The 16645-nt window shown below is 43.7% G+C and overlaps 1 protein-coding gene across 3 annotated transcripts in view; it reads left to right on the forward strand.

Annotated features, from left to right (window-relative positions):
• The window catches only part of LOC115130212 (armadillo repeat-containing protein 8-like), a 31810-nt gene that overhangs the window by 1695 nt on the left and 13470 nt on the right, over positions 1–16645 (forward strand). For 2 of the 3 annotated variants that reach the window (XM_029661119.2, XM_029661137.2), the window contains exons 2-15: positions 3055–3131; positions 4180–4251; positions 4357–4673; positions 8245–8342; positions 8887–8979; positions 9084–9164; positions 9512–9587; positions 9878–9968; positions 10131–10191; positions 10873–11073; positions 11235–11330; positions 11422–11504; positions 13429–13510; positions 13639–13725. In XM_029661119.2, coding sequence (XP_029516979.2) covers positions 3055–3131; positions 4180–4251; positions 4357–4673; positions 8245–8342; positions 8887–8979; positions 9084–9164; positions 9512–9587; positions 9878–9968; positions 10131–10191; positions 10873–11073; positions 11235–11330; positions 11422–11504; positions 13429–13510; positions 13639–13725 — 1515 coding nt within the window. The remainder of the gene's footprint in view (positions 1–3054; positions 3132–4179; positions 4252–4356; positions 4674–8244; positions 8343–8886; positions 8980–9083; positions 9165–9511; positions 9588–9877; positions 9969–10130; positions 10192–10872; positions 11074–11234; positions 11331–11421; positions 11505–13428; positions 13511–13638; positions 13726–16645) is intronic. The other variant, XM_029661128.2, reaches the window with a different exon arrangement.

A 16645-nucleotide genomic window follows, 5' to 3' on the forward strand; every position in this document is an offset into this window, starting at 1 on the left:
GAATGGACTCTGCTTATCGTGCAGTCTCTAAGACTGAGGAGGTTGCATGCATATACAACAGGTCACCATAATCAATTACAGAGAGAAAAGTGGCCTGAACAAGCTTCTTCCTAGCCATAAGCGGGAAGCAAGCCTTATTACGAAAATAAAAACCCAATTTCAATTTAAGCTTTGTCACAAGATTATCCACATGAACTTTAAAGGACAATTTGTCATCCAACCAAATACCTAGGTATTTGTAGGATGACACTTTTCCAATGGATAAGCCACCAGATGTGACAATGCCAACGTTCTCTGGCAGAGTTCTAGCTCTGGTAAAGGTCATGAATTCAGTTTTTGTATATTCGAGACCATAAAGGGAGGCCTGCAGTGACTGAAAAGCAGTCTGGAGCTCTTCAACAGCCTGAACCAGAGAAGGAGCACATGAATATATAACTGTATCATCTGCATATAGATGTAACTTTGCTGGTTGCATCCCATTTCCCAAATCATTAATAAAAATTGAGAAGCTAAAATGGAACCCTGGGGCACATCTCTATTAATCTCTAGACAGCTAGACCTGTGACTGTCAGTATATACACATTGTGTTCTGTCAGAAAGATAGTTCCTAAACCAATTTACTGCCCCTTCACTGAGACCAATGTTTCTGAGTCTAGCTAGCAACAATTCATGGTCAACTGACTGAAAGGCATTTTGATAAATTCACATAAATCCTTAAAGCGTTGCAGTGCGTTCATATGTTGGATTTATCGAATGTATGTGTCAAACTGTATGCGTAGACGGGTTGACAGAAACGGTAGCAGAAGGTGAACGTTGAACTTTTGATGCAGACATATCCAGATGATGCTGCGTACTATTTGCACAATGACACTGTCGGTGTGTTGGAAGCTTTAAGGTTCACCAAGATACCGAACATCTAGCTAGCTACACACTTTATAAAGTTAACGTTAATAAGATGGCTTGAGATTTAAGTTATCATGCAGGAAACACCCCCCCCCCCAACCTCAGCCACATCGAACACCTTTGGGATGAATCGGAATGCTGCCCCCAGAAACATTTCCCAGGACGTAGACAGATCTGATATGGGCAGAAAGCTTCAATTCTTGTTCATCTACCTGGACTGTCCAATTTACAGTAGTTATTATAGTGAAATAACATCATGCTATTGTTTGAGGAGAGTGCACAGTTTTGTCTTTGTGTCATCTCTTACCAGATCTAATGTGTTATATTCTCCTACATTCATTTCACATTTCCACAAACATCAAAGTGTTTCCTTTGGAACATTGCTGCGGGGACTTGCTTCCATTCAGCCACAAGAGCATTAGTGAGATCGGGCACTGATGTTGGGCCTGGCTCGCTTCGGGCGTTCCAATTATGTTTTTTCATATTTTTTATTAACAACAAATCAATACAAAAAGTACATGGAAAGTACATGGGCATCTTGCCTATGCCTTTCGGCCATCGCTCATCCATATGTTTATATGTACATATTCTTATTCATTCCTTTACGCTTGTGTGTATAAGGTAGTTGTTATGAAATTGTTTGATTACTTGTTAGATATTACTGCACGGTTGGAATTAGAAGCACAAGCATTTCGCTACACTCGCATTAACTTTGCTAACCATGTGTATGTGACCAATAACATTTGATTTGATTTGAAATGGTATCAAGAATATGCATATCCTTGCTTCAGGTCCTGAGCTACAATCAGTTATATTTGGGTATGTCATTTTAGGTCCTGAGCTACAAGCAGTTATATTTGGGTATGTCATTTTAGGTCCTGAGCTACAAGCAGTTATATTTGGGTATGTCATTTTAGGGGAAATTTGGAGGGAAAAAATGGGTCCGATCCTTAAGAATGAAGTTTCTTTTAAAATTATTAATAAATATTATCCTGCCAACCACTACATGAAAATAACTAATTCAAATTGTACCTTTTGTAATTACCACTCAGAAACAGTGTTGCATTGTATTCATGAAAGGAATCTGTGGCAAGACATCAGTAGATTTATAATTGAACACATTTATGAAGATTTTACACTTATGAAGAGATATACTGCTTGGATTCTTTACTTATCATAGAAATAAGTTGAAACAATTTTATGTAATTCATTTCATTACTCTTTTGGCCAAATTTCATATTCACAAATGTACATTTACAAACAAAACAACACCTTTTATTACCTTGCAAAAAGAAATTGAACTATATTTTAAGACAATTAAAACCTCTGCCAACAAAAAAGCTGTTAGAATTATAAATGTGTGTATGTCCTTAAAGGTCCTTGTGTAATGTGATATTGTATCCCCTAGCCCCGCCCCTAGCCCAAATTTCCTTTTTATATTCTTTATATATACTTGTGTTCCCATGTACTTTTTGTATTGATTTGCTATTAAGAAAAAAATAAGAAGAAAAAATATTGGATCTCCGACTGCGAGCCAGGCCCAACATCAGTGCCCGACCTCACTAATGCTCTTATGGCTGAATGGAAGCAAGTCCCCGCAGCAATGTTCCAACATCTAGTGGAAAGCCTTCCCAGAAGAGTGGAGGCTGTTACAGCAGCAAAGGGGGGACCAACTCCATATTAATGCCCGTGATTTTGGAATGAGATGTTTGACGAGCAGGGGTCGGATTCACAAAACACTACTTACGAAAAAAAAGTAAGAAGTTTCTTAAGGAAAAAATTGCATTAAAGAAGACATTTCTTCTTAAGAGTTTGTGAATTTGGGCCCAGGTGTCCACATACTTTTAGTCATGTAGAGTATTTCACATAGTGAGTAGTGTGGAAAGTTCTGGACAGTCCCCACCACTCGATGATAAAGTTATTAAGTGGCATACAGCCGTCTCGGGCTCTGGATGAGTTTACAGCTTGGCGAGAGTAGCCTAGTGCCTGTTGACCAGTTATATAGTTAGGAGGGGCTTTTCTGGGATGGCGTATCTGTCTGGCCCCTGACCAGTCCTGACTGCTGAGTGTGTGTGTGGTTGGCGTCAGCGGTGGGAAGAGGAGGGAGGCCAGTGCCGACTCACTGTTGTTCTCTCTCGTGTCACCATGCAGGAGGTCACGGCCACCAGCCGCCATTATGTTGACCGGCTGTTCCACCCCGATCCACAGAAAGTGCTGCAGGGAGTCATGTAAGTACATTATAATTTACATGACCTTGTTTTGTATTAGCCTATGTCTTACTATAGGAACACTTTATATTTGTCCTGTCACTGTCCCTCTTTGTTTTTTGGGGTCCCAAATGGCACCCTTTCCTCTACTTAGTGCACTACTTTTGACCAGAGCCTTATGGGAAATAGGGTGCCATTTGGGACACAGCCTCTGTGTCTGTCCCTGTGTTAGTCTGAATGCCCAGTGTGAGCTCAGTGAGAGCTGCTTAGACCACTTTGTTTACATGTGGCTGTACGACCTGTGTGTGATCAGTCAGTCTGCTTCATCTTTATTTTTTTCTCCGAGGCCCAGCTCTGATTACGGTTTTAGGCAGCTGGCCGCATCACTACCTGACTGGTGCAGCTGTTCTGTTCCACTGGCCTCTGCCAGCTCATGGCTATTCCACTCCATTAACTACTAGTATCTTTATATCGCATGCATTACATTCTATAGGGTCTCATCATTTGGCGAACCACAGTTAGAATTCTGTACTCTGGATAACTTTTCATATGTTATTGGCTTATATAAATGGTGTGTGATATTTAAGCAATATGGCCCGAGGGGGTGTGGTATATGGCCAATATACCATGGCTAAGGGCTGTTCTTATGCACGACACAACGCGGAGTGCCTGGATACAGCCCTTAGCCGTGGTATACAGGCCATATACAACAAACCCCGAGGTGCCTTATTGCTATTATAAACTGGTTACCAACATAATTAGAGCAGTAAAAATGTAATGTTTTGTCATACCCATGGTATACGTCCAATCAGCATTTATGGCTCAAACCACCCAGTTTATAATCATTATTCTATCCTCTCAAAGCAATACGTTAACAAGCTGGAGCAGCACTGATGCTTCTCAGCTGAGCCTGTAGACGTTAGTTAGCCATAGTGTTTAGTGTTTAGACGTGTTTAGCTCTGGTGATAGGAATTATACTGTGGATGAACTCTGACAAGTGTCGTTATTGTGGCTGTTGGTAACATGCTGAGGGAGCTCCACACATCTGACTCTCTGTGTGTGTTCACAGTGACATGAAGAATGCTGTCATCGGAAACAACAAACAGAAAGCCAACCTGATTGTCCTGGGAGCTGTGCCCAGGTATCTCTCACTTTCCCCCTTACCTTCGTTCTCCTCTCTCACCTCCCTTCTTTTCCTGTCTTCTTTTTTTTCTCTCTCACGGAGTCTGTCCTTCCTTCCCCCCAGGTTACTGTACCTGCTCCAGCAGGGCTTATCCAGCTCTGAGCTGAGGACAGAGGTGTTGGGCTCAGAACTGAGGACAGAGGGTGCGGTGGTGCTGAGGACAGAGGTGCTGGGCTCAGAACTGAGGACAGAGGGTGTGGTGGTACTGGGCTCAGATCTGAGGACAGAGTGTGTGGTGTTGCTGGGCTCAGAACTGAGGACAAAGGGTGCGGTGGTGCTGAGGACAGAGTGTGTGGTGGTACTGGGCAGTCTGGCCATGGGCACAGAGAACAACATCAAGTCCCTGGTGGACTGTCACATCATCCCTGCTCTGCTGCAAGGTACACACGCACACACACACACACACACACACACACACACACACACACACTGCAAACAATAGGGAAACAACGAATAGATAATGGCGCCGGAGGAAATGGCTGCAGTTTTACGGTCTCCTAACCAATTGTGCTATTGAGTGTGTTTTTTCATGTTATTTGTAACTTATTTTGTACATAATGTTTCTGCCACCGTCTGTTATGACTGAAAAGAGCTTCTAGATATCAGGACAGATTAATCACCCCGTACTGGAAGAAGATTCTTTCTTTAATGAGTCGGACGTCATTCGCAGGAGAAAGAAACAGGGATATCTGGGACGTAGGTCAGGGTGCCTTGTAAGGATCCGACGGCGAATGGGTAATCTGCCTTTACCATCGGTCCTATTAGCCAACGTACAATCATTGGATAACAAAATAGATGAACTACGATCACGTATATCCTACCAACGGGACATTAAAAACAGTAATATCTTGTGTTTCACCGAGTCGTGGCTGAATGACGACATGAATAACATACAGCTGGCGGGTTTTACACTGTATCGGCAGGATAGAACAGCAGCCTCCGGTAAGACAAGGAGGGGCGGTCTGTGTATATTTGTAAACAACAGCTGGTGCACAAAATCGAATAGTAAGGAAGTCTCTAGGTTTTGCTTGCCTGAGGTAGAGTATCTCATGATAAGCTGTACCACACAGTCTTTACCAAAATAGTTTTCATCTATATTCTTCGTAGCTGTTTATTGACCACCACAAACCGATGCTGACACTAAGACCGCACTCAACGAGCTGTATACGGCCATGGCCTTAACAAGAAAATGCTCATCCTGAGTCGCCGCTCCTAGTGGCCGGGGACTTTAATGCAGGGAAACTGAAATCTATTTGACCTAATTTCTACCCGCATTTTAAATGTGCAACCAGAGGGAAAAAAACTCTAGACCACCTTTACTCCACACACAGAGATGCATACAAAGCTCTGCCTCGCCCTCGATTTGGCAAATCTGACCATAATTCTATCCTCCTGATTCCTGCTTACAAGCAAAAACTCAAGCAGGAAGCACCAGTAACTCAGTCAATAAAGAAGTGGTCAGATGACGCAGATGCTAAGCTACAGGACTGTTTTGCTAGCACAGACCGGAATATGTTCTGGGATTCTTCCGGCATTATGTAGTACACCACATCAGTCACTGGCTTTATCAATAAGTGCATTGAGGACGTCGTCCCCACAGTGACTGTACGTACATACCCCAAACAGAAGCCATGGATTACAGGAAAAATCTGCACTGGGCTAAAGGGTAGAGCTGCCACTTTCAAGGAGCGGGACTCTAACCCGGAAGCTTATAAGAGATCCCGCTATGCCCTGCTACGAACCATCAAATAGACAAAGCATCAAAACAGTATTAAGATTGAATCGTACTACACCGGCTCCGACATTCATCGGATGGGGCAGGGCTTGCAAACTATTACAGACTACAAAGGTGTTAGCAATTGATGTTATTCTTCAATAACACAAACTCCAAAGCAAATCAGGGGGAGGACAATAGGTTTATTTGAAAAGGACAAATCAAGTTGTTGTGCTGGGAGGTAGATGTTAAGTCTCCCATTTATAACCCCCCACCCTAGTCTGGGGTTAACCAATGAGAAGACCTTGCAGTACCACATGGCCAAATAACAAGTATCCTGTTCCCGACTCAATGTACGGAATGTAGCGCATGTAGCTCTGAGTTCAGGAGTGACCTTTCACAGATTTTAAACAGCTGTTGAACTGAAACCCAACTCCTATTTACGTTGACAATTCCCTATTGACCATTAGTACTATATTTAGTTTAGTACTCTTGTCCTCTCATCCTCTGCATTGTGTATTTATCTTCAAAATATTATTGTAAAGGGAAGCTCAGCCGCGATCTGCCCAGTGACATTAGTCTACCAGATGAGTTAAATTACTTCTATGCTGGCATCGAGGCAAACAACACTGAAGCATGCATGAGAGCATCAGCGGTTCCGGAAGACTGTGTGATCACGCTCTCCACAGCTGATGTGAGTAAAACCTTTAAACAGGTCAACATTCACAAGGCCGCAGGGCCAGACTGATTAACAGGACGTGTACTCCACGTATGCACTGACCAACTGGCCAGTTTTCAACCTGTCCCTGACTGAGTCTGTAATACCAACATGTTTCAAGCAGACTACCATAGTCCCTGTGCCCAAGAACACTAAGGTAACCTGCCCAAACAGATCCACAGATGATGCAATCTCTATTGCACTCCACACTTCCTTTTCCCACCTGGACAAAAGGAACACCTACGAGAGAATGCTACTCCTTCACTACAGCTCAGCGTTCAACACCATAGTGCCCTTAAAGCTCATCACTAAGCTAACAACCCTGGGACTAAACACCTCCCTCTGCAACTGGATCTTGGATTTCCTGATGGGTCGCCCCCCAGGTGGTGAGGGTAGGTAGCAACACATCCGCCACACTGATCCTCAACACTGGAGCTCCCCAGGGGTGCGTGCTCAGTCCCCTCCTGTACTCCCTCTTCACTCATGACTGCATGGCCAGGCACAACTCCAACACCATTTAGTTTGCTGATGACACAACAGTGGTATGCCTAATCACTGACAACAATGAGACAGCCTATAGGGAGGAGGTCAGAGACAATGCCAGGACAACAGCCTCTCCCTCAACGTGATCAAGACTAAGGAGATGATTGTGGACTACAGGAAAAGGAGGACCGAGCATGCCCCCATTCTCCTCGACGGGGCTGTAGTGGAGCAGGTTGAGAGCTTCAAGTTCCTTGGTGTCCACATCACCAACAAACTATCATGGTCCAAGCACACCAAAACAGTCGTCAAGAGGGCAAGACAAAGCCTATTCCCCCTCAGGAGACTGAAAAGATCCTCAATAAGTTATACAGCTGCACCATCGAGAGCATCCTGACTGGTGGTATCACTGCCTGGTACGGCAACTGCTCGGCCTCCGACTACACGGCACTATAGAGGGTAGTGCGTACGGCCCAATACATCACTGGGGCCAAGCTTCCTGCCATCCAGGACTTCTATAACAGGCGGTATCAGAGGAAGGCCCTAAAAATTGTCAGACTCCAGCCACCCTGGTCATAGACTGTTCTCTCTGCTACTGCATGGCAAGTGGTACCGGAGCTGCAAGTTTAGGTCCAAAAGGCTAATTAACAGCTTCTACCCACAAGCCATAGAGTTCTGAACAGCTAATCAAATGGCTACCCAGACTATTTGCATTGTCCCCATTCCCTCTTTTACACTGCTGCTACTCTCTGTTTATAATCTATGCATAGACACTTTAACTCTAACTACATGTACATATTACCTCAACTAACCGGTGCCCTCGCACATTGACTCTGTACCGGTACCCCCTGTATATAGCGTCGCTACTGTTATTTTACTGTTGCTCTTCAATTACTTTATTTTTTATTTCGAACTTAACATTGCATTGTTGGTTAGGTAAGTAAGCATTTCACTGTAAGGTCTACACCTGTTGTATTCGGCGCATGTGACTAATAAAATGTGATTCGATCAGTGACTTATGCTCTCTGTGTATATGCAGGTCTGGTATGTCCAGACCTGGTCTTCATCGAGGCTTGTCTTCGCTGCCTCAGGACAGTCTTCATCAGTCCAGTCACCCCAGTGCAGCTGCTCTACACTGTAAGTCTTAGTCACTTATTCTCTGATACACATCCATAGGGGTGTAACGTAATATTACAACATGCTCTCTCTAGCACTCATCTGAGCCGTGTGTTCTGAGCCGGGTGTTCTGAATCTGAGCCGTGTATTCTGAGCCGTGTGTTCTGAGCCGTGTGTTCTGAATCTGAGCTGTGTGTTCTGAATCTGAGCCTTGTGTTCTGAATCTGAGCCGTGTGTTCTGAATCTGAGCCGTGTGTTCTGAATCTGAGCCGTGTGTTCTGAATCTGAGCCGTGTGTTTTGAGCCGTGTGTTCTGAATCTGAGCCGTGTGTTCTGAATCTGAGCCGTGTGTTCTGAATCTGAGCCGTGTGTTCTGAATCTGAGCCGTGTGTTCTGAATCTGAGCCGTGTGTTCTGAGCCGTGTGTTCTGAATCTGAGCCGTGTGTTCTGAATCTGAGCCGTGTGTTCTGAATCTGAGCCGTGTGTTCTGAATCTGAGCCGTGTGTTCTGAATCTGAGCCGTGTGTTCTGAGCCGGGTGGACAGTCACAGTGTCTGTCTCCTTCAGGACCCCACTGTGATTCCCCACTTGATGTCCCTGCTGACTCGGTCTCCGCGGACGCAGGACTACATCACCCAGATCTTCTCCCACTGCTGCAAGGTCAGTACAGCAGTACACATTTAAAACGCTCATCTAGTAGAAGACATGTTAATTAGTCTGTCTGAGGAATGACTCAGTTATGTGTGTGTGTGTGTGTTCTGTAGAGTCCAGAGCATCAGACGGTTCTGTTTAACCACGGGGCAATCCAGAACATTGCTCCCATGCTCATCTCTCTCTCCTATAAGGTACTGTTTGAATCTATTACTCACCCATTGTCTCAGTTCAACCATCTCTCATCTCTCACATCTCTCGTTGCAACACTGTATATATACGTAATATGACATTTGTAATGTCTTTATTGTTTTGAAACTTCTGTTTGTTTAATGTTTACTGTTAATTTGTATTGTTTATTTCACTTTTGTATATTATCTACCTCACTTGCTTTGGCAATGTTAACACGTTTCCCATGCCAATAAAGCCCCTTGAATTGAATTGAATTGTATTAACATCTCACCCTTTCTCTCACCCTCTCTCCCCTTTCCCCCCTGTTATCTCACTACCTCTCTTTCTTTGGTTCTCTCATGCCATACAGGTACGTATGCAGGCATTAAAATGCTTCTCAGTCCTGGCCTATGAGAACACTCAGGTCTCCATGACATTGGTGAATGGTAAGACTACTTTTCCTTTTTATTTCTCTCTCCCTGCCTCCCTCTCTCTCCCTTTTCTCTCCCTGCCTCCCTCTCTCTCCCTTTTCTCTCCCTCTCTTTCTCTCTCGCTATTTCATTCTTGCCTGCTCTGAGACCTAACTGGGACAGATTATGTTGTTTACTCTGTGTCAGAGGTGTTCTGTTATTGCCATTACATTGTTATCGTCATGGTAGCAGACATGTTGTCAGATGGTGATAATATAGTATTATGATGCTACGATACAAATCTATGTTCTCCTCTCTGTTCTCAGTGCTGGTTGATGGGGATCTGCTCTCTCAGGTGTTTGTCAGAATGTTGCAAAGGGATCTGCCCATTGAAATGCAGCTCACAGCAGCCAAGTGGTAAGTGTTTCACTTGACTATTAAACTAAGTGTGCTGCGATTGACCATGTCGACGTAAGTGCTAGTAGGTGTGAATCTGCGGACTGAAGTTAAGTGTGTGAAAGTGTTTTTCTTTCTGAAGGTGACATTTCTCTCCCTCTCTCTCTCTCTGACCCCCCCCAGTCTAACATACATGTGTCGAGCGGGAGCCATCAGAACAGATGACAGGTGCATTGTTTTAAAGGTGATTATACTAGTTTGCTTGTAACGACTCAATCTAATACTGGTGTGTGTGTGTGTGTGTGTGTGTGTGTGTGTGTGTGTGTGTGTGTGTGTGTGTGTGTGTGTGTGTGTGTGTGTGTGTGTGTGTGTGTGTGTGTGTGTGTGTGTGTGTGTGTGTGTGTGTGTGTGTGTGTGTGTGTGTGTGTGTATGTGCGCGTGTGGACATTTATTGGGATGGATCTTGTCCTGGAAGCTGAGCGGTTTCCACTAGATGGGCCAGAATGCAAAGTCAAAATTGTCTATAACTTAAAGCATTTATGGAAACAAAATGTAGCTTTTTGGTAATAATTTAAGTTTAGGGTTTGGCACAAGATTAGCAGTGTGGTTAGGGTTCAAATCAGATTTGATGACTTTGTGGCTGTGCCAGCTAGTGACCACCCTGCAGAGCTGCCTCTAGGACATGAGTCATCCCAACAAGTGCCAACCTGTCTGTAGAACTCTGGTTCCACCCCTGTCTGTAGAACTCTGGTTCCACCCCTGTATGTAGAACTCTGGTTCCACCCCTGTCTGTAGAACTCTGGTTCCACCCCTGTCTGTAGAACTCTGGTTCCACCCCTGTATGTAGAACTCTGGTTCCACCCCTGTATGTAGAACTCTGGTTCCACCCCTGTATGTAGAACTCTGGTTCCACCCCTGTCTGTAGACCCTGCCGTGCCTGGTGAGGATGTGCAGTAAGGAGCGTCTGTTGGAGGAGCGTGTGGAGGGGGCAGAGACCCTGGCCTACCTGATGGAGCCCGATGTGGAGCTGCAGAGGATCGCCAGTGTAACCGACCACCTAGTGGCCATGCTGGCTGACTACTTCAAATACCCCAGCTCTGTCAGCGCCATCACTGACATCAAGAGGGTGAGACACTGGACTGTAGTCATTGAACCTAGCCAGGCAGTCTTACAAGGCAGAGAAAACACTGAAACTGTGGTGAGAAAAGAACACCACAGTCCTTCATTTGGACAAAAATTTATTTTACCTAACAATAATGGTTTATTTCATTTTTTATTTATCTGCAGTTGGATCACGACCTGAAGCACGCACATGAGCTGAGGCAAGCTGCCTTCAAGCTGTACGCCTCACTGGGCTCCAACGATGAAGACATCCGCAAGAAGGTGACTTCAACAGTACACTCACCCACCCTAACCCAGCCACTTTTAGAAGTGTCCTTCTCGTAACCCCCCGCTCCTGTTTCTCCCTCCTCAGATCACAGAGACCGAGAACATGATGGACAGGATAGTGAGCGGCCTGTCAGAATCCAGCATCAAGGTGCGGCTAGCAGCCGTCAGGTACGGAAAACACATCTCTACTTCTCTGCTCTCCACTGAGTGTCCTGTCACATTCTGTTCCTCTCTATTTTATATATATACACTTCCGTTCAAGAGTTTGGGGTCACTTAGAAATATCCTTGTTTCTGAAAGAAAAGCTAATTTAAAAATAATAATAATTAAATAATAATGAAAATAATAATGAAAATAACATCAAGTTGATCAGAAATACAGTGTAGACATTGTTAATGTTGTATTGACTATTAATGACTATTGTAGCTGGAAACTGCAGATAAAAAAAAAGTGAATATCTACAGAGGCCCATTATCAGCAACCATCACATCAAATCAAGGTTTATTTGTCACGTGCGCTGAATACAACAATTGTAAACCTTAGTGAAATGCTTACTTACAGGCTCTAACCAATAGTGCAAAAAAGGTATTAGGTGAACAATGGGTAGGTAAAGAAATAAAACAACAGTATTTTACCAGATAGGGCTATCTCCTGTATACCACCCCTACCCTGTCACAACACAACTGATTGGCTCAAATTCATTAAGAAGGAAATACATTTCACAAATGAACTTTTAAGAAGACACACCTGTTAATTGAAATGCACTCCAGCTGATTACCTCATGAAGCGGGTTGAAAGAATGCCAGGAGTGTGCAAAGCTGTCATCATGGCAAAGGGTGGCTACTTTGAAGAATCTCAAATATAAAATATATTTTGATTTGTTTAACACTTTTTGTTAAAAAATGTTAACCTTTATTTAACTAGGCAAGTCAGTTAAGAACAAATTCTTAATTCCATATGTATAGTTTTGATGTTTTGATGTCTTCTATTATTCTGCAAAGTAGAAAATTGTAAAAATAAAGAAAAACCCTTGAATGAGTAGGTGTGTCCAAACTTTTGACGTGTGTCTATATAGAATTTTATTATTATATAATATTCCTTTTTTCAGGTAAACATCATAAACAAATAGTACATATATCTGAATGTCTAAATGTAACAAACATATAATAACCAACAAACACCAACAATGACAGTAAACAAAAACGTACACAAGCAATAAGATTTATGCCTTCTTTCAGTTCTCTGCGCTTCATGTTCATTACCTCCTGACAGTGTTTCATTCATTCCCCCTACCCGTGTTTCATTCATTACTCCTACCCGTGTTTCATTCATTACTCCTACCCGTGTTTCATTCATTACCCCTACCCGTGTTTCATTCATTTCCCCCTACCCGTGTTTCATTCATTACTCCTACCCGTGTTTCATTCATTACTCCTACCCGTGTTTCATTCATTACTCCTACCCGTGTTTCATTCATTACCCCTACCCGTGTTTCATTCATTACCCCTGCCCGTGTTACATTCATTACCCCTACCCATGTTTCATTACCCCTGCCCGTGTTTCATTCATTACCCCTGCCCGTGTTTCATTCATTACCCCTACCAGTGTTTCATTACCCCTACCCGTGTTTCATTCATTACCCCTACCCGTGTTTCATTCATTACTCCTACCCGTGTTTCTTTCATTACCCCTGCCCGTGTTTCATTCATTACCCCTGCCCGTGTTTCATTCATTACTCCTACCCGTGTTTCATTACCCCTACCAGTGTTTCATTACCCCTACCAGTGTTTCATTACCCCTACCATTGTTTCATTACCCCTACCAGTGTTTCATTCATTACCCTGGCCCGTTTTTATTTTAGTTTCATGCCTTTATTAATTTGCCTGTCACAAAATGTGTGGTTGTAGTCTGTAAAATACAAGATTCCCCTAACGTAGTATAGAGGCCCTACCACTATAAAACCAAAAACTATTTCATCCAGTTGACCCATAGAGTCAAAGAATTTGTATATTGAAACTGTTTCCCTCTTAGCCTATGAACATCTCTTGTAACTAAGATATCTGACTCTTCCTCTGTCTCACTCTGTGTCCAGGTGTCTTCACAGTCTGTCCCGGTCAGTCCAGCAGTTGAGGACTAGTTTTCACGACCACGCAGTATGGAAACCCCTTATGAAGGTCTGTACTCTAGTATTACCCTCTACACCTCTACATAGTCACATCATGTTTGTGTAAGCTACAGAGGAAATGGCCAATATTTGGGGCTATTATTAAGACTGAAGGTACTCTTCTCTCTCTGTGTGTAGTTGTTACAGAACGCTCCAGACGAGGTGCTGGTCATGGCCTCTTCTACACTATGCAATCTGCTGCTGGAGTTCTCCCCCAGCAAAGAGGTGAGACCGGCAGCAATACAACACTACTACTGTTACCTAGTGGTAGGCAGCAATACAACACTACTACTGTTACCTAGTTGCAGGCAGCAATACAACACTACTACTGTTACCTAGTGGTAGGCAGCAATACAACACTACTACTGTTACCTAGTGGTAGGCAGCAATACAACACTACTACTGTTACCTAGTAGCAGGCAGCAATACAACACTACTACTGTTACCTAGTAGCAGGCAGCAATACAACACTACTACTGTTACCTAGTGGCAGGCAGCAATACAACACTACTACTGTTACCTAGTAGTAGGCAGCAATACAACACTACTACTGTTACCTAGTAGCAGGCAGCAATACAACACTACTACTGTTACCTAGTGGCAGGCAGCAATACAACACTACTAATGTTACCTAGTAGCAGGCAGCAATACAACACTACTACTGTTACCTAGTGGTAGGCAGCAATACAACACTACTACTGTTACCTAGTAGCAGGCAGCAATACAACACTACTACTGTTACCTAGTAGCAGGCAGCAATACAACACTACTACTGTTACCTAGTAGCAGGCAGCAATACAACACTACTGTTACCTAGTAGCAGGCAGCAATACAACACTACTACTGTTACCTAGTGGTAGGCAGCAATACAACACTACTACTGTTACCTAGTGGTAGGCAGCAATACAACACTACTACTGTTACCTAGTGGTAGGCAGCAATACAACACTATTACTGTTACCTAGTGGTAGGTAGCAATACAACACTACTACTGTTACCTAGTAGCAGGCAGCAATACAACACTACTACTGTTACCTAGTGGTAGGCAGCAATACAACACTACTACTGTTACCTAGTAGCAGGCAGCAATACAACACTACTACTGTTACCTAGTAGCAGGCAGCAATACAACACTACTACTGTTACCTAGTAGCAGGCAGCAATACAACACTACTACTGTTACCTAGTAGCAGGCAGCAATACAACACTACTACTGTTACCTAGTAGCAGGCAGCAATACAACACTACTACTGTTACCTAGTAGCAGGCAGCAATACAACACTACTACTGTTACCTAGTGGCAGGCAGCAATACAACACTACTACTGTTACCTAGTGGCAGGCAGCAATACAACACTACTACTGTTACCTAGTAGCAGGCAGCAATACAACACTACTACTGTTACCTAGTAGCAGGCAGCAATACAACACTACTACTGTTACCTAGTAGCAGGCAGCAATACAACACTACTACTGTTACCTAGTGGCAGGCAGCAATACAACACTACTACTGTTACCTAGTGGCAGGCAGCAATACAACACTACTACTGTTACCTAGTAGCAGGCAGCAATACAACACTACTACTGTTACCTAGTGGTAGGCAGCAATACAACACTACTACTGTTACCTAGTGGTAGGCAGCAATACAACACTATTACTGTTACCTAGTAGCAGGCAGCAATACAACACTACTACTGTTACCTAGTAGCAGGCAGCAATACAACACTACTACTGTTACCTAGTGGTAGGTAGCAATACAACACTACTACTGTTACCTAGTAGCAGGCAGCAATACAACACTACTACTGTTACCTAGTGGTAGGCAGCAATACAACACTACTACTGTTACCTAGTAGCAGGCAGCAATACAACACTACTACTGTTACCTAGTAGCAGGCAGCAATACAACACTACTACTGTTACCTAGTAGCAGGCAGCAATACAACACTACTACTGTTACCTAGTAGCAGGCAGCAATACAACACTACTACTGTTACCTAGTGGCAGGCAGCAATACAACACTACTACTGTTACCTAGTGGCAGGCAGCAATACAACACTACTACTGTTACCTAGTAGCAGGCAGCAATACAACACTACTACTGTTACCTAGTGGCAGGCAGCAATACAACACTACTACTGTTACCTAGTGGCAGGCAGCAATACAACACTACTACTGTTACCTAGTGGTAGGCAGCAATACAACACTACTACTGTTACCTAGTGGTAGGCAGCAATACAACACTACTACTGTTACCTAGTAGCAGGCAGCAATACAACACTACTACTGTTACCTAGTGGCAGGCAGCAATACAACACTACTACTGTTACCTAGTGGCAGGCAGCAATACAACACTACTACTGTTACCTAGTAGCAGGCAGCAATACAACACTACTACTGTTACCTAGTAGCAGGCAGCAATACAACACTACTACTGTTACCTAGTAGCAGGCAGCAATACAACACTACTACTGTTACCTAGTGGCAGGCAGCAATACAACACTACTACTGTTACCTAGTGGCAGGCAGCAATACAACACTACTACTGTTACCTAGTGGCAGGCAGCAATACAACACTACTACTGTTACCTAGTGGTAGGCAGCAATACAACACTACTACTGTTACCTAGTAGCAGGCAGCAATACAACACTACTACTGTTACCTAGTGGCAGGCAGCAATACAACACTACTACTGTTACCTAGTGGTAGGCAGCAATACAACACTACTACTGTTACCTAGTAGCAGGCAGCAATACAACACTACTACTGTTACCTAGTGGCAGGCAGCAATACAACACTACTACTGTTACCTAGTGGCAGGCAGCAATACAACACTACTACTGTTACCTAGTGGCAGGCAGCAATACAACACTACTACTGTTACCTAGTAGCAGGCAGCAATACAACACTACTACTGTTACCTAGTGGCAGGCAGCAATACAACACTACTACTGTTACCTAGTGGCAGGCAGCAATACAACACTACTACTGTTACCTAGTGGCAGGCAGCAATACAACACTACTACTGTTACCTAGTGGCAGGCAGCAATACAACACTACTACTGTTACCTAGTGGCAGGCAGCAATACAACACTACTACTGTTACCTAGTAGCAGGCAGCAATACAACACTACTACTGTTACC

This window comes from Oncorhynchus nerka, linkage group LG1 (genome assembly GCF_034236695.1).
Source record: "Oncorhynchus nerka isolate Pitt River linkage group LG1, Oner_Uvic_2.0, whole genome shotgun sequence".
Lineage (NCBI taxonomy): Eukaryota > Metazoa > Chordata > Actinopteri > Salmoniformes > Salmonidae > Oncorhynchus > Oncorhynchus nerka.